Genomic DNA, 13,785 nt, shown 5'->3' with positions numbered 1-13,785 from the left:
TTAGGTATTTTTAGCTACAATTATTGAAGCTGACCTGATAATTTACTGTCACAGATAAGATACAATTCATGATGCTGTGTGGAACGAACTATATTGTCACAGTATTAACATGTGATACTGTTCATAATGAAAGCAGCTCCTGTAAAGGTTAGAAACACATTCATTCAATTTCCTTACTCTAAAGTATTGTTTACACCATAATTTTCTCCACTCTATGGAAGTGGTAAACCGTGCCTTGATGAGGTTGTTATTGGCATTTGTACCAGTAAAATCTGGTCTTGTACCAATTTTTTTTCCATCCTTGCTAGTACAAGGTACTGGTAGTAGCAGAAACACTGGATCATTTGTTGTAAAATTTCTCCAAGATGGACATTAAAAGTTGCATTTCGTCGAATTAAGTGGGTCCACATGTTACTGCTGACCAAAAGTTATGCCCAACATAATGGGGTTATCGACTGTACATGGATAGAGATAAGCAGGGCAAATATAGCATGACAAAGAAGGATTTGTTCAGGACTGGACCAAAATGCTTGACATAACACGAGTTCTCAAGATAACTGAGGTCGAGATAAATGGGGTTGACTGTACGGCCAAGATATTAATAACATGAACATTTATTGCAAATATGATCATAATCAGATTGGAAATATGACCTCCACAAGCACAGCCAATCAGATGCAAGACTACCTTATTAATATGCATGGATGTCACTCATGGCTGAATAAATCTCAGAGTCTGATGATATGTTCCAAATCTGATGAAAATTGAATTATAAATATGACTACTAAGCGGTAATATGCTTGGACAATGACATGCAAGATTACCTCATTATTATGCATGGATCTTGTTTATTATCAAACTCTTCCAAAATCCTTATGACAATAGCCTATGTTCCAAGTAAGATCAAAATTAGAGCAGAAATATGACTTCCAGAATGGTAATAAGCTGAACAAATCAGAAGCATGATTCCATCATTAAATGCATGCAACATTCTCAACCTTTACTTTATACATTAATCTTAGTGTTCATCTGAGTTATCAAACAGATTGTATGAACTGTAATGTTTAGGATATTTATAAAACTCACTTGTTACATGGGAAGACATATTCTTCAGTAGCTGTATCACTTTCCTTGACTGTCACTTTCTCCAAGTACCAGCCCTCGCCAGCCACTGTACTATCATGGCCAATTACACATGTCTGAAGCTTGGCCAAGTCGACTACCTCCAATACAAAGACATCTTTCTAAAATGGCCAATAAAAATGTGAAATTAATCACTATTTTTAAATAACTGCACATAAAATTATAACAAATTATTTTAGTATGTCCATGGTTCTAATCTTTGCATATTCTGATCAATGAAGTGAAGTAAACCTTGAGCATGTGCCCATATATATGGCTGAGGATGATTTATAAATTTGGCTGTTACATCTTTTGTTTTTAGTTTCATGGATCTTCAAAGTATCTTTTCTCTCTCTGGTTCATCATACTGCATTAAAGCCTCAACTGTCAATTAAGACAAAATTAACACTGAAATCAACTGAAGCATACAAGTAAATAAAGATACTACAGTGAAAATGGTACATAAATGCATTGCACCAGTAACCCAAGGCCAGTCAGAGTGCATACTTCAGCAGAGACATTTTAACTGAAAAACTTGCTCAACTGCTCTGCATACACAGATACTACCAACACATTTATTTTGATAATTTGCCTTAATTACAATTATAGTAATCAATTGGTTTATGACAATGGACTGTACTCTCTCATTATAATATTGTCCATGGGAGCCATGAAGTATGCTGCCATAATTATAGTAAGACCAATTTATAATAAAATATGTGATAACAGTACTCCCTCGTTATTCTAATCTCCATGGGAGCCATGGAGTATACTGCCATAATTAAAGTCAAACTACCTTACAATGAAATACATTATACAGTACTCCCTCATTATAACACTATCCATGGCAACCATGGAGTATACTGACATAATCTATTGTGAAACCATATTTTGATGAAAAACATGATACATATAAATCTACTACTGAATAATGAAATGGGATCAAAGACCATGTCTGCCTTAGAACAGGAACTGTCATATAGATGGGTCTTATAGTGAGGGAGTAATATAATACTCTATCACTGAAACTTGGAATCAAGATGCTATCCAAAAAGAGTAAAACTACAAATGGTCCAGATATGATACCTATGGAACAATAGAGCACAAATGCTATTTCATTTTTAGTACACTATGACTTCATTGGCAGGATCAACACCAATGCTTGACTGAAGTGGCAGCTATCGATAATGAGAATAATAAATATGGAGTGCAATCTGTAAAACAAGTGTGCAAATTAAGAAATTTAGTCAAGTTTAGAAAATTACCATGTTAACAAGCAAATAAAAATTGAAGAATATCCAAGAATACTGTCAATTCAGTATGTTTTGTCATGGTGTATCAATTATCATCAAGTACTAGTTATCTTGGAGCACCAATTACCATGGAGTATCAAATATCATGAAGTACTAATTATTATGGAGCACTGATTATCATAGAGTATCAAGTATCATGAAGTACTAATTATTATGGAACACTAATTATCATGGAGTATCAAATATCATGAAGTACATGTACTATTTATCATGGTATACCAATTATCATGGAGTATAAATTATCATGAGGTATGATAATGGAGTATCAATTATCGTGGAGTACTAATTATTATGGAGAACCAATTATCATGAAGTACCAATTATCATGAATAATGTGGTTTTCACAAGCCATGAATTTCAATACCAACATAGTCTTTATCATCAATGCATTTTCTGTCAGTCATGTACCTGAACTTAAGTGCCAACAAAATGTAATTTATGCACTGAACTACAACACAATGCCAATTAAAATTCACATTTCTAACTCCAACAAATTACATGGGTACAACACAAAGACAAAGAAAAATATGAACAGACCTGCCCCGTTCTGAACTTCCTGGCATTATTGGACTTGATAAGCTGCCGTTTGCCACTGTCTCCTCTCTCACCATACAGTGTGATATAGACAGATGCATCAGTCTCAGCCCCACTTTCCTTGCCAGTGTACACTGACACAACATACTTGAACACTGAAATACAGTTTGTCATATATGTCAAGCTGTTATGTAACATTTAGTCATAAACTTAAGACACAGAAAAAAACATGGGTTAAATTTTGACTGGTAAATCCTTGAAACTTTAATTTGTGTAATTTTTCATGAAACTTTACATTGCCATGTATGTCAAATCAAACAGGTTATACTTTTCATCCAATAACTTAGATTACAATAAAATGCATTTATATTTGTACATTCTCTAATTTCCTGTGAGATTCTGTTCTACATCAGTGGCCAGAAATGTTGAAAACATTTCTTAAAAAAAGAGTTCTTTATTTGGTTTGGAATGAAAATATGGATAATTGAAACTGATCTTAAACTGGAAGTCTTGCCTTGTTTTCAAGCTTGAAATGGGCCCTTAAGATATAATGAGGCCATGTTGTTTAAACTTTCTTCATTAGTTGAGCCTTTCTCAAAAATATTTGTTCAGTTTTTGTTAATATTTAATATCATTCATTGCATTTGGGATGTTTTCACCATCGTTTAGGATGAGTCTGCAAGCTCAATTTTTCAAATGGAATAATATGCTAATATTATTGACAGAACAGTCATGTGCCTACAAATAACATTATAGTGGTCTGGATATGGTTGTATATAGTTTTTGGAATTTACTAACCTCTGTTTAACTGACAGACATGGAATTATTTTGCTTAAATAATGTAATCATTTCACTGCAAATTCTTGTCTCCCATCATCCCATTTATTCTGTCATGGGTAATCATTTGAAGACAAATTTCATTCAGTTTAATATTCAGATTGTTACTTTCCATTTTGCTCTATTTTGTTGTTTAGTAATCATAAATAATTTAGTATTGTTTCTGTTTATTTTCATGCCTTTTGCCTTACACTCGGAATCTAATCCAAGGAAAGCTAACTGAAGAGACACCTTAACACATTAACCCCTGGTGTTTTTTGCCATTTTTGCCTGAAAATCGAGTAGGAAACACATTTTGAAAGCTATTTCTGAATAGACTCGAAAACACCAAATCCCCGGTGATATTTCAATAACATACTGCCTAGATGTGCTAAAAACATCATTTTTCGTTGGCTATTTGACTCGCGCATGAGCAGAAGGGTAAAAGTTGGACTTCTTTTTTTTTTCTTTTTTCTTGTGGCTAAACGGTGCCATTATTTTTCTATGGAGACCACTCTTTATTCCAAATGCCCATTTTATCCTACTTTTTGCAAAGGCTCATCTGTCTGTTTGCAGTTCATACCAGTTTGCCTTAGATCTGAGACCAAAAAGTCTAAAATCCAGACACAAAATGGGATTCTGACCACGGGCAAATTTTGCATTAAAAAAGGTCGGGTCCAAAAATTGAGGTTTTTCTATCTGTATTTTGTAGTGCAACTAGATATTCCAGATTATTTGATATCATTGTAGACCTACATCTGTCTACCTTTCTATAATACCACCACTTTAGTGTATCATGCATGACCATGACGCTACAGAGCTCAGCAGTAGGCTACTACCTCCTGCCCCGTAAAGTCGTCGCTAGGGGTTAATGTGTTAGCAAGATTTTTTTGATTTTTTTTTTACAATTCGTCTGGGAATTGCTAAATTTGTAATTTATGTGCAATGTCGATGCACAAGTGATTAAATACGCAAGGAATATTCAAATTTTGTGATGTCATCAAAATGGACTGTTTAACACATTAACCCTTGGAGCTTTTTTGCCATTTTTGCCTGAAAATCAAGTAGGAAACACATTTTGAAAGCTATTTCTGAATAGACTCAAAAACAACAAATCCCCAGTCATCTTTCAATAACATACTGCCTGGTTGTATTAGAAACATCATTTTTTGTTGGCTATTTGATTCGCGCATGAGCAGAAGGGTAAAAGTTGGACTTATTTTTTGTTTTTTCTTGTTTTTTTTTTTGCTAAGCGGAGCCATTATTTTTGTATGGAGACTACTCTTTATTCCAAATGCCCATCTTATCCTACTTTTTGCAAAGGCTCATCTGTCTGTTTGCAGTTCATACCAGTCTGCCTTAGATCTGAGCCCAAAAAGTCTAAAATCCAGACACAAAATGGGATTCTGACCACAGGCGAATTTTGCTTAAGTCAGGTCCAAAAAATGAGGTTTTCCTATCTGTATTTTGTAGTGCAACTAGATATTCCAGATTATCTGATATGATTGTAGAGCTACATCTGTCTACCTTTCTATAATACCACTCACTTTAGTGTATCATGCATGACCATGATGCTACAGAGCTCGGCAGTAGGCTATTACCTCCTGCCCAGTAAAATTGTCGCTAGGGGTTAATGTGTTAAGATCTAATTTTAACTTTTTTAAATCAGACAGAGTTATGTAATCTCTGCATAAAGTTCAGTAGATGAAATAAATTTGGCTATTATCAGCACCAGATCATTTATGAAAATGAAGTGGGGCCTGTATTGATCCTTGTGGAACTCCACATATGACTGGTTCTTCTTTAGAATAACTGTCATTTATTTTGACACTGTTTTCTAGTTGTTAGATATGATGTAAACCAATCAATCACTGAATTGACAAATTGTTAAAATGAATTTTATTGATAAGAATATCCTGATCAACAAGGTCAAAAACTTTTATAAAGTTCACTGCAAACTGGAAGGAAGAGGAGATCAGGTGATAGAGTTATTTGTGGACCATGAAAATAGCAGAGAAATGTTTGGCCAATTTGAAAAATATAATAAATTCACTGCCACTCCAAATTTCAACTAAAACTGTCTTAAGATTACCATATATACTCACTTATAAGTCAAGTCAAACTGCAAACAACAAATATCCTAATCCGCTGTAGCATAATGTGCCTGCAGATCAAGGTCTATGTTGTTTGTTCTACTGATTTTTCCTCATCAAACTGCACAGACCCAGATACACCTGTGCATTGTGCAATGGCAGATCTGGGTCTGTGCAGTTTGCAGTTGGACTCAACTTATGAGCAAATATATATGAAAACCTATATTGCCTACAACAAAAGAGTTAGAAAGACTTTACCATTTCAGCAGTCAATAAAAAGAACCCACAGCAAATTGGTGTAGAGGTTGACTAGTGTGGACAGCTGTGACCCAGATTGTTATCTGATAGGAGTCATGTAAATAAGTATTTAAAACAAAAGTGAAGCTCGGAGACCCCAATGTTTGGAGGTGAATCATAAATCAAAAAGATCAGTGATGTTCTGGACTTCTGCATTTTGTATAATGGGTTCTGGACACTTGTCACTTTAGATTTGATTTTGAAAAATGTATTAAAGCACTGAATAGTAACTAAACAGTTTTTGACTGCAGATGTCAACTTTCTTACCTATTCTGGCATGATTAAAGGTGTTGAAATATATCTGGCCATTTACTGTAATTATCCAATTTTTGGTTATACCTCGCAAATATTCCTCTCCTGGTTTGTTGACAGGCAGTTCCCTCATAATCTCTAGATCCTCATGGTTTCGTGACAGCCAGCGACCAAAGTTGAACTTTAGAACTTCTTTTGTGTTAAGGTCCTGCAATGTGACTTCTTTAACCTTCCATTTGGGGTTCTTGTTCACACCTTTTACAACAAGCTCTAGTCGAATTTTAAATAATTTTCCAACCTTCAGTAAATTGGCCTGCATAAAAATATGGAAAACGTCATAATTCTGTGCAATTTACACCATTTTTTTGGAAGAACCCTTTACATCAAGTAAACCTGAGTAAGACACTGTGTTCTAAAAAGTGAGGGTTCTGGCTTCATGGACTTATTTCTAGCACAGTTTTACAAAACTGTGTAATCTGTTTTATAAAATAGTCACACAATTCTTGGAGAAATTTCACTTTTGATTTCGTTTTAAAAACTTCAAACTCTGACATTACAAGTGGTTAAATACAGGCGTATATTATCAGTTCTTTTCATATCCCTACAATATTTTCAGTGAAAGTGAAAAGTTCCATACATATATCTAATACAAATAAACATCACCGTAGAGGTCACTTTCAACAAAAATTAAAAGTTCCATACATATATCTAATACAAATAAACATCATCATTCAGATAATCTGCATTACATTACTCTTATCTACCACTCATACACTGTGACCTGTAACGACTTCAAAAGAAAATCCACATCAACAGAGTACAATGAATTAAGACAATTTTCACTGTTAAATTTTCATGACATTAATGAAGTTTAATCAAACATTTTGCAAACTGAAGCTGCAAGACGAAATGAGGATATATTACTGACAGTCACTGCAAAAGTAAGTATATTTTTTAACTTTTCATGCACCATAAGATATGTATCACTGACCCTAAATTCATCTTCATTGCCACCTTGGAAGATCTTTTTTCCTGGTGGAGCTCCCAAGATTATTCGCCCAGAGTTACCCTTGTTACCATAGGCAACAAGAGCTACATCAGCATCATCCAGTGTCTCTTCACTGCTAACATGGATGCTCCAATCTCCAGCTGAAAGGAAATGACATCATGCTAACCATGAACTCGTAGAACCACCTCAATTATCCAAATCCTGATTATCCAAAATTACTGGTACATCCACTCTAATCATGGTAGATTCTCTAATTTATTATATTGTCTTCACTACTTGTCATGGGATACCAATTTCTATGAATATGCAATGAACAATTGTCTTTCTATGGCAATGATGGTGTCCATTACCAATTGTACTAACTTGGGTCTCTTTGAAACAAAATTTCAAAAAAATATAAGTATCTATACCTATGAAAATAAATTAATTCATAGTATTTTTGGACTGTGACAATTTTCTCCCCATACTACAATTCCCAATTAACAAGGTAGGATAAAGGTAATTTTCAGTCCCTACTCTGATCCAGATGTAACTCATAAAGATAAGAGAGGTCACCCTCTCTGCCTTAAAAAAGTATTTATCCTGGACTGCTTTTAGTAAAGAAAAATAACCACTAAAACAGCCAATAATTTTCTCCTCCATTGTGGCACATATTTTCATGGAATACTGACATGATTGAAACAGTGTAGCAATTCATGGAATACTGACATGATTGAAACAGTGTAGCAATTCATGGAATACTGACATGATTGAAACAGTGTAGCAATTCATGGAATACTGACATGATTGAAACAGTGTAGCAATTCATGGAATACTGACATGATTGAAACAGTGTAGCAATTCATGGAATACTGACATGATGGCTAAGCTTACTGCCAAAAAAAGATGTATCTTAAATTGTGTAATTGCACACCATATGCATTGATTTTTTGTTTGTTTTGTAACTCTGTTTAAATGATGTGTTATTTCCATTAAGTCTGCAACACTTAAAATGATGTATTGATTTCCATTAAGTTTGCAACTGTTGAAATGATGTGTTTATCTCCATTAAGTCTGTGAAGCTGTTTAAACAATGTATTGATTTCAATTAAGTTCGCAACTGTTTAAAAGATGCATTAATTTCCATTAAGTTCATAACACTGTTTAAATGATGCATTTATTTCCATTAAGGTTGCAACTGTTTAAAGTATGTGTCTATTTCCATTAAGTTTGCAACACTGTTTCAATGATGTTTTTATTTCCATTAAGTCTGCTACACTGTTTCAATGATGTTTTTATTTCTGTTAAGTCTGCTACACTGTTTCAATGATGTTTTTATTTCCATTAAGTCTGCTACACTGTTTCAATGATGTTTTTATTTCCGTTAAGTCTGCTACACTGTTTCAATGATGTTTTTATTTCCGTTAAGTCTGCTACACTGTTTCAATGATGTTTTTATTTCCATTAAGTCTGCTACACTGTTTCAATGATGTTTTTATTTCCTTTAAGTCTGCTACACTGTTTCAATGATGTTTTTATTTCCATTATGTACAGCTGATTATCTCTGATACCTATCATTGTTTTCTGTCAAAACACTGGACATGTGTTGATGTTTAGTACTAACTTGTTTTCAAAATCTTATCGGAATCACTCCAGAAATTGCAACTTATATATTTCATGATTATTTTCTTAACTTTGTATACAGTAATATTCAGATGCTGATGTAGTGTATAGCGCTGAATTAGAAACATTCTGAATATCTGTAACAAAGATGTTTTTTGCATGTGCCATGGACACGAAAAATGACTTTATTTGCTTCATTTTATTCAAAAATTCTCTCAATTTATTCCTTATACTGATCCTAAAATATGATAATTTTTATCAGAGTTTCATAAGACAGAGAGAACACATTAGCTGTAAAGCACATGGCATGTAAAGCATTTGTGCAATATGCAAAGCATGGTTCTGTTATTGCACAGAGGATATAAATTTTGACATATCCACTGCCAAGATTAGTGGAAAAGCTCTGGATTTTTATTTTACATCAAATGGGTCTCCAGAATAAAAAGACGGAAAAGAGATAAAATAGTAAGACAGACTAATACAGATGCTTTAGTTCCAATGCATAATCTACACCCTCCCTCCATAATTTCATGATCAACATCATCACATTCAATTAACCATTTAGAAGTCATTTTTATTGTAATAAAAAAGATTAAAAAATACAGGGTAGTCATATGTCAAATGTATGTATATTCAATACACAAGATAATCATAAAATGGTTCTAGATTTTATTTTTTAAGAACATGAAGCCATCTATATACATTGCCCCAAGTTTCTTTACTGTGTATTAAATTAAGGATGGTCAATTACAAATATCCAGATATACACCAAAGTAATTTCTCTTTGGAAACAGTGGAATGATAAATAAGAAAAAAGCTAGATGAGGACAATATAAATCACAAATGCATTCAGCTGACATTGCAGTATTTAAACACAAAATGCTTACATGGTTGTTTTCTATGCTTACACGAGAAAGAAAGACAAATTTAAAAAATAGGGCAGCAGGAATAAACATGAATAACTGAGGTGAAGAATAAAAGAAAACTTATTCACATGCATTAAAAAGAAAAGGAATGTGCAGATTAAGCCTGAAACTGTTGCTCTAGAATTTATGGAAGGGCACAACTGTTTATCTATATACAATTGTAACTGTAAATCTATGTAGTAGGAAAATTACTACACCATCACAACACACCCAAATAATGTATGAAGCTGCTTTTATATGGGGCATATGTAGATTCCATTTTGTCTTATAGAAAATATCCCCAAAATAGGCCCCTACTTACTGAATGCTCCTCTCATTGTCCATCCCTTTTCACATTTTTCCAAGCTATATTTGGTAACTTGCATCATCACTTATGATGCAACCTATGTTTCTCATTGTGTGCAAGTCAAGTGAGAGGTGTTTATATCTGTAGCACACGACCTTATCAGGTTCTTTAGGGTAAGAGGAAATAAATCAAAATACTTATTCTTCTTTCTCTGCCTTTTATAACAAAAATGTTTTATACATCACTTTGCATTTAAAGGTAAATCAAAATTTGTAGAGTACAATAGAATCTCTTTCTTTAATAGATATTTCTCCAACTTAAAGTCAACTGTTGGCCAAAATCTAGTCAACAGCTTTCTTTACAACAGATACATGGGAGTTGTGCATGAAAATAATTCATCAAATGATGATGCTAACAAATATTGCATGTTAATTAGGTTCAATACTGATTTCAGAACTTTCATGGCTAATTTGGGTGTGTTCTGTTCATGGCTTGTAAGGGTATGTGTGTGATTTGGATATTTAACTCAGTTTTAACAATTTTTTAGTCATATCGCTCCAATGTCAACATTGCAAAAGTTTATAGTGATGTCAAGAACTGGGGCATCATGCCGTGGACATATAGCATCATGTCCCACCCAGTCATATTATCCTGACACCAGGCTGACCAGTCTTAACACTAGCCTCCAAATTCTGAGTGCCTAGCAAGCCAGCTGATTCCACCTTGCAAAAAGGAGAAACTGTACAGGGCCCATATAGAGTCATCCAGATTGGTAGTGGCATTCAAGATTCACACTAAGGATAGGTATAGACAAGCAGACAATGATGTGTTTGCACATAGTGCCTTGATAAGTACCAAAAAGTCAAACTGTGCAATCCTATGGGACCTGGACTTAAAGTCATGATTCATGAGGAAGCTCATTCACACATAAACAAAGTCCTTAGATGGAATGAGCCCTGAATTCTTGAGACTGGGGAAAGACCCAACCAAGTTACTGTGGACCATTAATGGAGGGACTGAACCTGAACAAAGTGGATTAGTTGTCAAAAAATTACTGATCCTAGCAATTGATGATTTGAAATTACTACTCCCATAACTCAGGTGAAGACTTGGGATGTAGAAGCTATTCCGAATGTTAGAAATGGAATTCAAAACTTAAGCGGTCCAAGCAGATATTTTTGATGAGGAAGAAACATCAGAATGTGCAAATAGGCTTCCTGAAGGTCAATAGTGACCAACCAATTTGATGGACACATTGTGTTTGAGAGTGTGGAAGTGGTCTTCATCCTGAACTGTTTCTCCAGAGGAAACTGATTTAATGGGGAGAGATTAAGAAATGAAATTTCCCAGGAAATTCAGGGTGAGATCTATTAAGATACAAAATTTTCTAGATGACCAGGGAGATTTAGGAGCAGAATATGGCAGATCAATTGTTCAGGCCTCTCTAAACTGACCCTTTCAGCCAAAGGGTGTGTACCTCTTCCCTTAATTTCACACAAAGCTGGACTGGTGAAAGAACATGGGGGTCCTTGATAGAGGGGGGTGATCCTGAAACTGAAGCCATTAACAATCACTCACAATAGAAAGGATCCACCCATCATTTGTAATGCTTGATCAAGCCTCCAAAAAGAGGCCTAGATGAGGACTTTTGAACAAGGACTTATAACAGAGGAGGATGTAAGTCCCAACACAGACTTTTGAAAAAGGAATTATAACAGGGGAGGATGTAAATCCCAACAGGAACTTTTGAAAAAGGAATTATAACAAGGGAGAATGTAAGTCCCAAGGGTTCTTTCCACCCTTAATCCATCCCTTAGGAAAGGAATGCAGGCAAGAGAACTTACTCCTAGAGGCTCTTTGACAATTTCCACATTTTGAAATTAAGTGACCAGAAAGAGATTGCAAATTGGACTGAGGCTGCATTTGTTTGAAGAATTCACAGGAGGGCCCTTGAGGGTAATTTGAATTAGTATGCTTCCTGGCCAACCAGATGGATTTAAACTGATGATGCTTCAAATTGTTTGAAGCTATCATTGAGGTGAGTCTTCCACCAATGGTCTCAACTTCCAATGAAACAACCCTTAGGTCTTTACTGTCATAAAGTAAGACTTAGAGGAGTCCAACTCAATGTCACTTTTGATATGCAGAAGTACCCCCAAAAAAGCAATTGTAATGGAAAGTGCATGCTGTGATGACTCGGTCACAATTTAAAGCACAAGTTGCAATGCATCTGGATTAAGTGACCTCTTTAATCATACTAAATGAAGTAGCTGAGAAGAGGTCAGCATAAAAAGCTATGGTGACCAAAAGCCAGGCTTTCTGTTAGTTAGGACAGACCTGCATCCCTCTGGGGAGGACCAATGGCCAACTTTTGGGAGTGTGCCTGGTAATTCAAAAACATAAGATATTTCCTCAGTAATTGAGGAATGAGGAAAATGTAGGAGATATGATGTGCTTGAGACCCAGAGATATTTTCAAATCTGAAAAGATCATATTGATCTGTGTGCCAAATGGTTTCAAGCACAAGTATAGAGGTAAGAAGCATTAAGCTTCCTTTACTGATATATCAAAAGACCAGATCTCTTCCTATTAATGAGAGAAATTGATGGGTCTCAAAGAAGGTGTAAAACGACATGTTTCTACTTCAAACTCCTTGAAGTAAATGAGGATAGTTAGTGCATCATCATCTCGTATATTGCAAGCAGAAGAGTGACTGGGCAACACTGAAATAGGAGTACTTTGTGCCATTCCCCATATCCTGTCATGCTGAGTTTGGGCTCTACAGATGCTAGAGGTTTCAGAATGAATATGAGACTGCTTGTTTTTCCTGGATATTATGCCTCTAGCCTTTCAGATGAGTGACATCTAATGAGGAGGTTATGGCAGAACACAAGTCGTGGCATCACCTCTAATTTGGGTCCAGGATCCAGTTACACTGAGGTGGAGGGCCCTATATCCTAGGATTCATTGGAGGAAAGGAAACTGGGCAGACTCCAAATCCTGTACAGGGTGTGATGGTAGAGTGGATAAGGGGGGAACTCCAACCCCTGTCCTCATACCATGATGCCTTCTTGGTAATGACCAGTGGAAAGTTGGCAACCATTACAAGATGACCAGTGACTGTTAAAATCTGACTGGTCACTGGGACACACTGATCAGTGACCAGTTACCAAACAATGACCAGTCACTTTTATGAACTGACCAGTGACCAATCAGAAGTCAGTAACTGGTCAGGAGTCACATGTGTCTGAGTCTAATTTATCTTCATCACTCAAAAAGATGTATTGCTGCTACTCCCAGTGTGGCATAAAATACATCCTGAGAAATGTTGAATGCGGTGCAGCTCCTCTCTTGAAAGAAGTTGCTATAGTTTACCCATAGATGCGAGATGAGCAGTGCACTTCCTTCCTTATGGAAGGCAGCAACATGCAACTGCAAATGTCATTTTTTGATTTCTCCTCCATTTTGGGGGGGGGGGAGGCAATATATTCCTAAAATATTTACTTCCTCCTAAAGAATCGACAGTACCTGTCTT

The 13,785-nt window shown here is 35.3% G+C and overlaps 1 protein-coding gene across 1 annotated transcript in view; it reads right to left on the bottom strand.

Annotated features, from left to right (window-relative positions):
* LOC149807090 (lipoxygenase homology domain-containing protein 1-like) overlaps nt 1-13,785 on the bottom strand; it is a 276,859-nt gene that overhangs the window by 181,195 nt on the left and 81,879 nt on the right. Inside the window, exons 19-22 of the mRNA XM_089961784.1 lie at nt 7,419-7,576; nt 6,515-6,740; nt 2,973-3,124; nt 1,087-1,244 (exon numbers count right to left, since the gene is read on the bottom strand). Of these exons, the coding sequence (XP_089817910.1) occupies nt 1,087-1,244; nt 2,973-3,124; nt 6,515-6,740; nt 7,419-7,576 (694 nt within the window). The remainder of the gene's footprint in view (nt 1-1,086; nt 1,245-2,972; nt 3,125-6,514; nt 6,741-7,418; nt 7,577-13,785) is intronic.

This window comes from Sinohyriopsis cumingii, chromosome 1 (assembly GCF_028554795.1).
Source record: "Sinohyriopsis cumingii isolate HCF-2022 chromosome 1, ASM2855479v2, whole genome shotgun sequence".
Classification (NCBI taxonomy): Eukaryota; Metazoa; Mollusca; class Bivalvia; order Unionida; family Unionidae; genus Sinohyriopsis; species Sinohyriopsis cumingii.
This window is presented reverse-complemented; position numbering and strand designations above follow the sequence as displayed.